This window comes from Entelurus aequoreus, linkage group LG14, assembly GCF_033978785.1.
Source record: "Entelurus aequoreus isolate RoL-2023_Sb linkage group LG14, RoL_Eaeq_v1.1, whole genome shotgun sequence".
NCBI classification, from domain to species: domain Eukaryota; kingdom Metazoa; phylum Chordata; class Actinopteri; order Syngnathiformes; family Syngnathidae; genus Entelurus; species Entelurus aequoreus.
In genome coordinates this window covers 31,416,883-31,429,538 of record NC_084744.1, presented here as the reverse complement: position 1 = coordinate 31,429,538, position 12,656 = coordinate 31,416,883, and the positions used below count along the sequence as shown (strand labels likewise).

At 44.2% G+C, this 12,656-nt stretch overlaps 1 protein-coding gene across 5 annotated transcripts in view; it reads left to right on the top strand.

Annotated features, from left to right (window-relative positions):
- The window catches only part of LOC133664736 (zinc finger protein OZF-like), a 519,603-nt gene that overhangs the window by 135,210 nt on the left and 371,737 nt on the right, over nt 1-12,656 (top strand). For 4 of the 5 annotated variants that reach the window (XM_062069615.1, XM_062069608.1, XM_062069610.1 and 1 more), the window contains one exon: nt 70-264. The exons of the other annotated variant lie outside the window; for it this stretch is intronic. In XM_062069615.1, coding sequence (XP_061925599.1) covers nt 70-264 — 195 coding nt within the window. The remainder of the gene's footprint in view (nt 1-69; nt 265-12,656) is intronic. 5 annotated transcript variants of the gene reach the window in all.

Sequence of the window (12,656 nt, the reverse complement as noted above, 5' to 3'; positions counted from 1 at the left end):
TGTGTTAACAGTGTCAGTCCAAAACTATTTCTCTTCTCTCTTTATCTTATTGACTTATTTACCCAACAGACGTCCAGCAGCCCCCTCACATTAAAGAGGAAGAGGAGGATCCACAGCCCCCCCACATTAAAGAGGAAGAGGAGGAAGTATGGATCACTCAAGAGGAGGATGATGTCACCAAGTTTCCACTGACTGTTGTCTCTGTGAAGACTGAAGAGCATGAAGACAAACCACCTGAGTCCTCACAGCTTCATCACAGTCCAAGTAAGCACAACATCCACATATCATTTTATTCTCAGGGCATTCAATCCATCACAACTGGACTGTTCACTTTGTCTTAGAAGACGTTTGTCCTCTCATCCAAGTAGGCTTCATCACTTCATGCTCATAGACTTCAAGTCTTAAATCTAATCACTGGAATTTAGAGGGGAACTGCACTTTTTTGGGGGGGAATTTTTCTATGGTTCACAATCATTATAAAAGACATGACGGTGGATATATTTAAAAAAAAAAAAAAAATCCCATTCTAATTCGGGCTGGGCGATATGGCCTTTTATTAATATCTTGATATTTTTAGGCCATGTCACGATACACCAGGGGTGGGCAATTAATTTTTACCGGGGGCCGCATGAGCAACCCGAGCACTGCTGGAGGGCCACACCGACAATATTTCAATTAAATTTTGCTTAAATTATTTTTGATATACCGTAAGATAAAAAATAATAATATTTTAATTTAACCTAACTTATCTTTATACAAAAGCAGATGGCTTGTGATGGTTTTATTTTTAACACTTTCTTACACAACACTTCCTGATGTATAATACCATGCAAAAATTTCAATTTCTGTCACTTTATCCTGCATCCTCTTTGTTGTGAACGTAGCACGCCTGTAAGGTGATTGGCGAAGAAGGAGGAAGCGTTGCGGTTGCGGAAATGAGGAGTGAGGATAGATGTGCGTTTGGAAAGAACGAGATAAGTTGAGCTGTGTTAGTATAGGTTGCTCAATAAAAGTTTAAAAAGAGCGTCAGACTTGGTGTGCACTTCTTCTGGACTCAATTGATGTCAGAAGTGGGATGAAATGCCTCCCAGTTCGCCTTGCCATCAAACTTGGGAGTCTTCATTGAGGGCGGAATTCCCCCATGGCAAGCAGCGTGAGCTGCACCTGTAGACACTGTCTCTCTCCTTCCTTTCTCTCTCTCTCTCTCTCTCTCTCTCTCTCTCTCTCTCTCTCTCTCTCTCTCTCTCTCTCTCTCTCTCTCTCCGGCGAGCTCCTCACGTGGCACGTACCTCTCGATGACGTAGCAGGCTGCGCACACAATTAAGCAGTGCAGTATGCGCAAAGTTTTACTTCTGCCACCAATTGTAGCGTCCAGAAGAAGTGCACACCAAGTCTGACGCTCTTTTTAAACTTTTATTGAGCAAGCTCAACTTATCGCGTTCCTTCCACACGCAGATCTATCCTCACTCCTCATTTACGCAACTCAAGAAGACAACATCAACTTCAGCAGGTCGTTACACTATATTCTTTAAACACAGCAACATGTGTACTACAAATTAAGCACACTGCTTTACCTTTACTTGGCAGTCCATGTCTTGTTGAAAACACGCCATTCGTCATCACCTTTTCTTTTTTTAGCGTCTCGGGGATAACCAGGCATCACTTGTCGCTGTGCGCCTTCACTCACAGGACATACGTCCATAAATAACACTTTTCAAAATAAAAGCAGCACAGTTGTATTGCACGCACGACATAGATGTTTTTTTAAATTTATTTTGTAATTTGTGATTACCGCTGCACGCACGAGCATACGTCCACACGGAAGTCATACAAATAACGCTTTTCAAAACAAAAGCAGCACCGTTGTATTGCACACTCAAGATAGATACTTTTTAAAATGTATTTTGTAATTTATAATCGGCCTCACGCGGGCCGGACAGGGACGCACAAAGGGCCGGATGCGGCCCGCGGGCCGCAGAATGCCCAGGTCTGCGATACACCATATATATGTGGATATTTTGCCTTAGCCTTGAATGAACACTTGATGCATATAATCACAGCAGTATGATTATTCTATGTGTCTACATTAAAACATTCTTCTTCATACTGCATTAATATATGCTACTTTTAAACTTTCATGCAGAGAGGGAAATCACAACTAAAAGTGTATTTATTAAACAGTTATTAAGCAGTGGCACAAACATTCATGTCATTTCAAAACAGAAAGTGCAAGATTGTCAGAGACATTTTAAAACAAGCTATTAGTGCACTTTTGTGCATGATGTCACTAAGATGACAAATCAAAACAACACTAAATTAAAGTGCACTTTTTGTACAGAACGCCACTACAATAGTTAAAAACAAATAAAGTGCACTTTTGTGCATGATGTCACACAAGATATTTCAATAAGTGTCAAATAAAAATGAGCTGCATAATAGGAAATCAAATAGTGTATGTCCTTCACTATGTGGTAGGTTTGTATTTGTGTTTGACTTTCCCTTCTACTGTTACCAAGTAGCATTATTTTACTTTTACTGAGATTCAAAGATAGTCTGTTTTTGTCAAACCATCTTTTTAATTTGTTCATTTCTTCTGCTATTATTTGTATTATCTTCTGTGTTCTCTCCTGAACAAAACACTGTTGTATCATCTGCAAATAATACTAACTTTAAATATTTAGTAACTTTACAAATATCATTTATATAGAGATTGAATAATTTTGGTCCTAGTATTGATCCCTGAGGTACACCACAGGATATATTTAGTGTTGTAGAAGTGTGTTGGCCTAGCTTCACGTATTGTTTCCTGTTGGTTAAGTAACTTCTAATCCAGTTTAAGACCAACCTTCTGATGCCATATATTGCATTGCTCATTTCTTCTGTCATTTCAATTAAAGCCATCAAAGTTGAAATATTAGCTGTGTATCCATATTGGTTCTCATCTAGTATTCTATGTTCGTTTGTTGAACTCTGTAATCTGTTATTGGACAGTTTTTCAATGATTTTAGAAAATTGTGAAAGTAAAGAAACAGGTCTATAATTTGTAAATTGGTGTTTGTCTACAGTCTTATAAATTGGTGCATTTTAGCTATTTTCATTTTGTTTGGGAATTTACCTGTTTAACATGACTGGTTACTAATATACATGAATGGTCCTGAGATCTCTTCAATAACCTTTTTTATCGTTTCCATATCAATTCCATTACTATCGATTGAAGTCTTAGATTAGCATTTTTTCACGATTAGAACTATTTCCTCCTGTGTCACATTACTGAGGAACATTGAGTTAGGATTTTGCTCTATGGCAGACCTGGGCATTCTGCGGCCCGCGGGCCGCATCCGGCCCTTTGTGCGTCCCTGTCCGGCCCGCGTGAGGCCAATTATAAATTACAAAATACATTTTAAAAAGTATCTATGTCGAGTGTGCAATACAACGGTGCTGCTTTTGTTTTGAAAATCGTTATTTGTATTACTTCCGTGTGGACGCATGCGTGTGCGTGATTGTGAGTGAATGTGAACAGCTGCAATTACAAAATAAAGTTGAAAAAACATCTATGTCGTGCGCGCAATACAACTGTGCTGCTTTTATTTTGAAAAGTATTATTTATGGGCGTGTGTCCGTGTGTAACCTGCGAGTGAAGGTGCACATGCAGCGACAAGTGATGCACGGTTTACACCCGAGACGCTAAAAAGAGAAAAGTTGATGAGGAATGCCGGGTTTTCAACAAGACATGAACTGCAAAGCAACGTCCCCTCTAAGGTGCGTGCCTGCGCAATTGCGCACTGCTCAAGCGTCCGCTGCGCGCAGCAAGTATATGCCGCGCACCAAATCAAATCCCATCTGAATTCTAAACAAAATAAACATATTTATTCTATGGAATTTTGCAATGCAACTTTGAGTGACAGTGACAACAAGCGGCCCTAAGTGTGTTCGTCAACACCGTTCAATTGAACACCGTTCAATTATTGTAACATCTATCGAGATGCTTCGAGGACAGGAATTATATCGATCACTTTATTTAGCAAAACTGTTTATATTCGGACATAACCACACCAAAAACATGAGTAAAACAATTCTATCTCGAAAAACTAGTCATTTTCTGCCGTACAAACCAGGCCAAAACCAACTTGTCATCTGTCACCAACACGCATAGCACTAAACCACTGGTGCGTTTATGGCCACACAAAAAGTCGGACAACTCAAACACCACACAAAGTTACACTATGACTCCTCAGTCATACGTGTGCTTATTTTACTGTCATTTATTATTAATGTTAATTTATTTATATTAGTCATGGGATGCTGTTACACACACTATGTTGAAGTATTACTATTATTATTAATTATTATTATTATTATTATTATTATTATTATTATTTATCTTACGGTATATATCAAAAATAATATTGAGCAAAATGTAATTGAAATATTGTCGATGTGGCCCTCCAGCAGTGCTCGAGTAGCTCATGCGGCCCCCGGTAAAAATTAATTGCCCACCCCTGCTCTATGGTGTCATTATAGTCCTCAATTGAAACTGGGTCTGGAATCCTTTCCTCCAATTTTGGTCCAATATTTACAAAGTAATTATTGAAGCTTTCAACTACTTCATTTATGTTGTCATTCTTTTTGTTTCCGTCTAAGAAGTATTGGGGGTAGTCCCTCTTAGTGCCAAGGGAAATATAAGCTTTGGCTTCAGCCTATTCCTTTTTCGGTCGTTATTTTTCTTTTCTTTTTGTGTCTAAATGTGTATGATTGTTAAATATGTATCATCTGTACTGTTAAACTGATGACACAAAATGGTTGTTGGTTGATTATATGACGGAAATAAACTTATTTCATTAAAAAAAAACATATGGGACGTGGGTTGTCTTACGTCAGCACCAGAAGTGGTAAAATCAGCTGCTCACCTGGCGGGTTTTTTGGGGATGAATAGGGAAGTCCTTCTTTAGCTGCCGTCTTGTTTTATCATATATTGTTGCCTGTGCACCTGTCAATGTTCACTTTTGTATGCACATCAATTTAACAAAAAATCTTGACTTTGGAGCAATGTTCACAGACTCTAGTATTTGGCTCTCTATTAGATGTGACAGTGCCTACCTCTTTAGGACCACCCTTTCTAGATATATACAGATTTGTATTTACAACATTAATATATACATACTGTGAAAATATTAAAAAAAGGTAAGCTTTTCGTTAATTTTAATAAGTTTTGTTTTAAATGTTTTGTTTGTAATTGGTTTTTAATCTTCATTATTTACTTCAAGTTATTACAGTATGTCTCTATATACATATTTATTTGATACATTTTGGCCAAAGGAGGCACATTTCAATTTCTTACTCACACTTGTTATTACATATGTTGGCCAGAGGAGGAGCGCTTCAGATTTTTAGACACACTTGTTATTTCATATGTTGACCAGAGGGGGATGAATAGGGAATTCCTTCTTTAGTCCTTCTCTAGCTGCCGTCTTGTTTTATCATATACAGGACTGTCTCAAAAAATTAGAATAATGTGATAAAGTCCTTTATTTTCTGTAATGCAATTAAAAAAACAAAAATGTCATACATTCTGGATTCATTACACATCAACTGAAATATTGCAAGCCTTTTATTATTTTAATATCGCTGATTATGGCATACAGCTTAAGAAAACTAAAAAATCGTATCTCAAAAAATTTGAATATTTCCTCAGACCAAGTAAAAAAAAAAGATTTATAACAGCAAAACAAAATCAAACATTTGAAAATGTCAATTAATGCACTCAGTACTTGGTTGGGAATCCTTTTGCACGGATTACTGCACCAATGCGGCGTGGCATGGAGGCAATCAGTCTGTGGCATTGCTGAGGTGTTATGGATGCCCAGGATGCTTCAATAGCGGCCTTTAGCTCATTTGCATTATTGGGTTTGTGTGACGATCGGTCACTTCATTTCAGTTTGTTTCCTGGTTTTTGTATTGCTTCCTGTCAGTGCTCTTATTTTGTTATATTTCCTGTTTGTTCCGCTGAGCACTGTTTTCTCCTCACCTGCCGTTGATTGGCAGCCGGTCCACACCTGCTGCCAATCAGCATATGTCTATTTAGGTTTTCTCTGGAGCACTCCTCAGGGCTCGATGATAGACTCTCTACGTTTGGAACTTTTTATGCAAGACTGCTTTATTTTCTGTTTATGATAATTAAAATCATTTTACCTGCTAATCCTCCTCCTGGTTCTTGCATCTTGGGGACACACAAACGGCAGTCATGCGAGTTCCTCACAGTATCATCGAGCCAGAATGCTGCGTCCTCGTGAGAACCCCTGTCTGCGATGCACAGCCGATGTTCTGGACCGCACAATTCATCGAGGACTTGAAAGCCAGGTTTGTGCAGTCCCAGCCCACAGCAGGCTCGGACCTTCTTCCTCCGCCCAGGCCGCCGGCTCTCCGACCGGCGCGGCCACCGTCACCTTCCCTCCTCCCGGCTAGGCCGCCGGCTCCGGCTCTCCGACCGACGCGGCCACCGCCGCCTTCCCTCCTCCCGGCTAGGCCGCCGGCTCCGGCTCTCCGACCGGCGCGGCCACCGCCGCCTACCCTCCTCCCGGCTAGGCCGCCGGCTCCGGCTCTCCGACCGGCGCGGCCACCGCCGCCATCTCCCCGTCGCCTGCTGTGCGTCCTGTCCCGGCTCCACGGCAATCGCCTGTGCCGGCGCGTCGACCTCCGGTTCCCACACCGCGTCGCACGCCGGTCGCAGCCCCGCGTCGCACGCCGGTCGCGGCGCCGCGACGACCAACACCGGCTGAGCGCCCAGCACCCGTTCCTGCTCCTAGGCAGCTTCCAGCAGCTGCACCACGGCTGCTATCCATTCCAGCACCCGCTCGTCCCGCCAGTCCGGCGAAGGCTCCAGTGGAGCCCACCGTGATGTCCTTCCTGGCCTCCTGCTGGGACTCGGCGAGGGCCGTATTGTTTTCCCTCCTCCTGGCCCCCTTCCGCCCGTCCCTGATTTTCGCACCGGGGGACATCAACAACCTGGAACTCCTTCTCCCAGTGGTGGACGGCGTCTGGCATCCGCCTAGTGGAGGGGGGGCTACTACCGGCAGCGGTGCAGCCAAGCACACGCCGCTGTCATCCCCACCATCGTCTCCTCCCACGGAGACATCATCGTCTCTGGCGGGCTTTCGCACGGCGCCGCCATCTCCATCATCGGTGGGACTCCGCACGACACCGCCATCTTCCTGGTCGGCAGCGGAACCACCCACGACATCATCTCTGGCGGGCGTTCGCAGGGCGCCGCCATCTTCATTGTTGACGGCTCCTCCCACAGTGCTGTCATCATCGTCGCCGCCGGCTGCGCAACCTCCTCCTCATCCACCAAAGACGCGACGGTGTTATGGACTTCCTCCGCGCTGTCGGCAGCGATCTGCAGAACCTGCGTGTGGACCTTCGCAGCTGTTGGTGCTCAGGTACCACGCGCTTCCGCCTCCTTGTCGGCCACTAATGTGGCCGTTCCGTGGTCGCCCACCTCGCCAGTGGCAGCGGCGTTCAACGCGTCGCCGCCACCTGACTCTCCCTCACTGGCTGCGAGGACATTTGGCCTGGCGACCCTCCACCAACTCCTCCGTCCACCCTCCCGTAATTTTTGGACTTTTTTCCATTCTTGTTTCCAGGGAACATCTGGAATCTGTTCCTTGAGGGAGGGGGGGGGGGGTCCTGTGACGATCGGTCACTTCATTTTAGTTTGTTTCCTGGTTTTTGTATTACTTCCTGTCAGTGCTCTTATTTTGTTATATTTCCTGTTTGTTCCGCTGAGCACTGTTTTCTCCTCACCCGCCGTTGATTGGCAGCCGGTCCACACCAGCTGCCAATCAGCATATGTCTATTTAGGTTTTCTCTGGAGCACTCCTCAGGGCTCGATGATAGACTCTCTACGTTTGGAACTTTTTATGCAAGACTGCTTTATTTTCTGTTTATGATAATTAAAATCATTTTACCTGCTAATCCTTCTCCTGGTTCTTGCATCTTGGGGACACACAAACGGCAGCCATGTGAGTTCCTCACAGTTTGGTGTCTTTCAGCTTCTTCTTCACAATACCCCACAAATTCTCTATAGGGTTCAGGTCAGGGGAGTTGGCAGGCCAATCGAGGACAGTAATGCCATGGTCAGTACACCAGTTATTGGTGGTTTTGGCACGGTGGGCAGGTGCCAGATCATGCTGGAAAATGAAATCATTCTTAAAGAGAGGAACCACCACCCCGGTCTGCCAATCCAGAGGTACCGCCCCTGATGTCCACGCAATGTTGCAGAGTCTTGTCAACCAAGACAGCCCCACGGCATCCAGAGCCTTAAGAAACTCCGGGCGGATCTCATCCACCCCCGGAGCCCTGCCACCGAGGAACGTTTTAACTACCTCGGCAACATCAGCCCCAGAAATAGGAGAGCCCACCACAGATTCCCCAGGCACTGCTTCCTCATAGGAAGACATGTTGATAGGATTGAGGAGGTCTTCGAAGTATTCCCTCCACCGATCCACAACATCCGCAGTCGAGGTCAGCAGAACACCATCCCCACCATACACGGTGTTGACATTGCACTGCTTTCCCTTCCTGAGGCGGCGGTTGGTGGTCCAGAATTGCTTCGAAGCCGTCTGGAAGTCGTTTTCCATGGCTTCCCCGAACTCCTCCCATGTCCGAGTTTTTGCCTCCACTATAGCCGCACACCGCTTGGCCTGTCGGTACCTGTCTGCTGCCTCCGGAGTTCTATGAGCCAAAAGAGCCCAGCCCAGCACCTCCCTTGTGACATGTTCAAAGTTCTTCCGGAGGTGGGAATTGAAACTCTCTCTGACAGGAGACTCTGCTAAACTTTCCCAGCAGAACCTCACAATGCGTTTGGGCCTGCCAGGTCTGTCCGGCATCCTCCCGACCATCGCAGCAAACTCACCACCAGGTGGTGATCGGTAGAAACAAGAATTGCCACCCCAGCCCAGCGCCTCTCACTGCTGGCAAGAGTCCAGCCCCTCTCAAGAGAACTGGTTCCAGAGCCCTTGCTGTGTGTCGATGTGAGTCTGACTATATCTAGCTGGAACTTCTCCACCTCGCACACTAGCTCAGGCTCCTTCCCCCTAGCGAGGTGACGTTCCACGTCTTAAGAGCTAGCTTATGTAGCTGTTGAGTTAAAAACTCAGAAGTGTCAGTAATCATGGTCAATATCAGTGCAAACTACAATTCCCAGAATGCCAAGGTAAAATGGCCGCCAAATTACTAATTGAATGCACCTGAAAAGGAAGGAGGTTCAGTCACTCATGCACCAAACAACCTCCATGGAAAGAACAGCAGCAAGCAGCCACCACCGCAAGATCCACTCAACAAGTTTCTCCAAACACACCAATGGTCGGTGAATATGCTTTTTCATTTAATGATGATCGAAATGCTTTGTTTGTTAAGCTTAATTTATACCTGCAAGTTTGTTAATTAGCTTACTGAACTCTCTTCATTTGTTTGTTTGAACTGCTGGCTTCAAAATATACCACTGCATTACTGCATTTACCTTTTCAGCTTTGATTTCATACTGTTTGACCAGTTAAAAGCAAATTGTTTAAAGCAAATGTAAAAGTTTAAAGCTTAAGCTAAAATGGCAAATGTTTAAAGTTAAAAGTACAAAATATTAATGCAAAGTTTAAAGGATAAAGTCATGTTTTGCTAAAAGTTAAAACATTATATAGAAAGTTTAAAACGTTATTCAGAAGTTTAAAAGCATTTGTAAAAAGTTGTTTAAAAATACCTGTGTAATCACATTGTTGAACATCTTTGTTTATGTGGTTTAAAGGTTTACAACCTACTGATGATTTTGAAGATCAACTGAAAGGAAACCAACAATTCTTCAAGTTGGAAAAAATAAAAGTTGATCAACTGGAAATTGTGAGTTGTCCGTGGGTCCTTTTTGGAGTAGAAGAGTGGAACTTAACAGTAGCCGAGGATCGGACCGCCAAGTGCCCTGCCTTCGGCTTCCGCCCAGCTCACATTGCACCCGGCCTCTATGGCCCCTGCTATGGGTGGTGAGCCCATTGGAGGGAGGACCCACGTTGCCTCTTCGGGCTGTGCCCGGCCGGGCCCCATAGGGACAGGCCCAGCCACCAGGCGCTCGCCATCGTGCCCCACCTCCGGGCCTGGCTCCGTAGGGGGGCCCCGGTGACCCGCGTCCGGGCGAGGGAAATCTGGGTCCTTCGTTTGTATTTTTCATGGAGGTCTTCAAGCTGCTCTTTGTCTGATACCTCACCTAGGACCAGTTTGTCTTGGGAGACCCTACCAGGGGGGCATGAAGCCCCCGGACAACATAGCTCCTAGGACAGGGGTGGGCAATTAATTTTTACCGGGGGCCGCATGAGCTACCCGAGCACTGCTGGAGGGCCACATCGACAATATTTCAATTACATTTTGCTCAATATTATTTTTGATATATACCGTAAGATAAATAATAATAATAATAATAATTAATAATAATAGTAATACTTCAACATAGTGTGTGTAACAGCATCCCATGACTAATATAAATAAATTAACATTAATAATAAATGACAGTAAAATAAGCACACGTATGACTGAGGAGTCATAGTGTAACTTTGTGTGGTGTTTGAGTTGTCCGACTTTTTGTGTGGCCATAAACGCACCAGTGGTTTAGTGCTATGCGTGTTGGTGACAGATGACAAGTTGGTTTTGGCCTGGTTTGTACGGCAGAAAATGACTAGTTTTTCGAGATAGAATTGTTTTACTCATGTTTTTGGTGTGGTTATGTCCGAATATAAACAGTTTTGCTAAATAAAGTGATCGATATAATTCCTGTCCTCGAAGCATCTCGATAGACGTTACAATAATTGAACGGTGTTCAATTGAACGGTGTTGACGAACACACTTAGGGCCGCTTGTTGTCACTGTCACTCAAAGTTGCATTGCAAAATTCCATAGAATAAATATGTTTATTTTGTTTAGAATTCAGATGGGATTTGATTTGGTGCGCGGCATATACTTGCTGCGCGCAGCGGACGCTTGAGCAGTGCGCAATTGCGCAGGCACGCACCTTAGAGGGGAAGTTGCTTTGCAGTTCATGTCTTGTTGAAAACACGCCATTCTTCATCAACTTTTCTCTTTTTAGCGTCTCGGGTGTAAACCGTGCATCACTTGTCGCTGCATGTGCACCTTCACTCGCAGGTTACACACGGACACACGCCCATAAATAATACTTTTCAAAATAAAAGCAGCACAGTTGTATTGCGCGCACGACATAGATGTTTTTTCAACTTTATTTTGTAATTGCAGCTGTTCACATTCACTCACAATCACGCACACGCATACGTCCACACGGAAGTAATACAAATAACGATTTTCAAAACAAAAGCAGCACCGTTGTATTGCACACTCGACATAGATACTTTTTAAAATGTATTTTGTAATTTATAATTGGCCTCACGCGGGCCGGACAGGGACGCACAAAGGGCCGGATGCGGCCCGCGGGCCGCAGAATGCCCAGGTCTGTCCTAGGATCATTGGGACATGCAAACTCCTCTACCATGATAAGGTGGCAGCTCAGAGAGGAGTATATATACGGTATATATACAGGTAAAAGCCAGTAAATTAGAATATTTTGAAAAACTTGATTTATTTCAGTAATTGCATTCAAAAGGTGTAACTTGTACATTATATTTATTCAATGCACACAGACTGATGCATTCAAATGTTTATTTCATTTAATTTTGATGATTTGAAGTGGCAACAAATGAAAATCCAAAATTCCGTGTGTCACAAAATTAGAATATTACTTAAGGCTAATACAAAAAAGGGATTTTTAGAAATGTTGGCCAACTGAAAAGTATGAAAATGAAAAATATGAGCATGTACAATACTCAATACTTGGTTGGAGCTCCTTTTGCCTCAATTACTGCGTTAATGCGGCGTGGCATGGAGTCGATGAGTTTCTGGCACTGCTCAGGTGTTATGAGAGCCCAGGTTGCTCTGATAGTGCTTCAACTCTTCTGCGTTTTTGGGTCTGGCATTCTGCATCTTCCTTTTCACAATACCCCACAGATTTTCTATGGGGCTAAGGTCAGGGGAGTTGGCGGGCCAATTTAGAACAGAAATACCATGGTCCGTAAACCAGGCACGGGTAGATTTTGCGCTGTGTGCAGGCGCTAAGTCCTGTTGGAACTTGAAATCTCCATCTCCATAGAGCAGGTCAGCAGCAGGAAGCATGAAGTGCTCTAAAACTTGCTGGTAGACGGCTGCGTTGACCCTGGATCTCAGGAAACAGAGTGGACCGACACCAGCAGATGACATGGCACCCCAAACCATCACTGATGGTGGAAACTTTACACTAGACTTCAGGCAACGTGGATCCTGTGCCTCTCCTGTCTTCCTCCAGACTCTGGGACCTCGATTTCCAAAGGAAATGCAAAATTTGCTTTCGTCAGAAAACATGACTTTGGACCACTCAGCAGCAGTCCAGCTCTTTTTTCCAGGGTCAACGCAGCCGTCTACCAGCAAGTTTTAGAGCACTTCATGCTTCCTGCTGCTGACCTGCTCTATGGAGATGGAGATTTCAAGTTCCAACAGGACTTGGCGCCTGCACACAGCGCAAAATCTACCCGTGCCTGGTTTACGGACCATGGTATTTCTGTTCTAAATTGGCCCGCCAA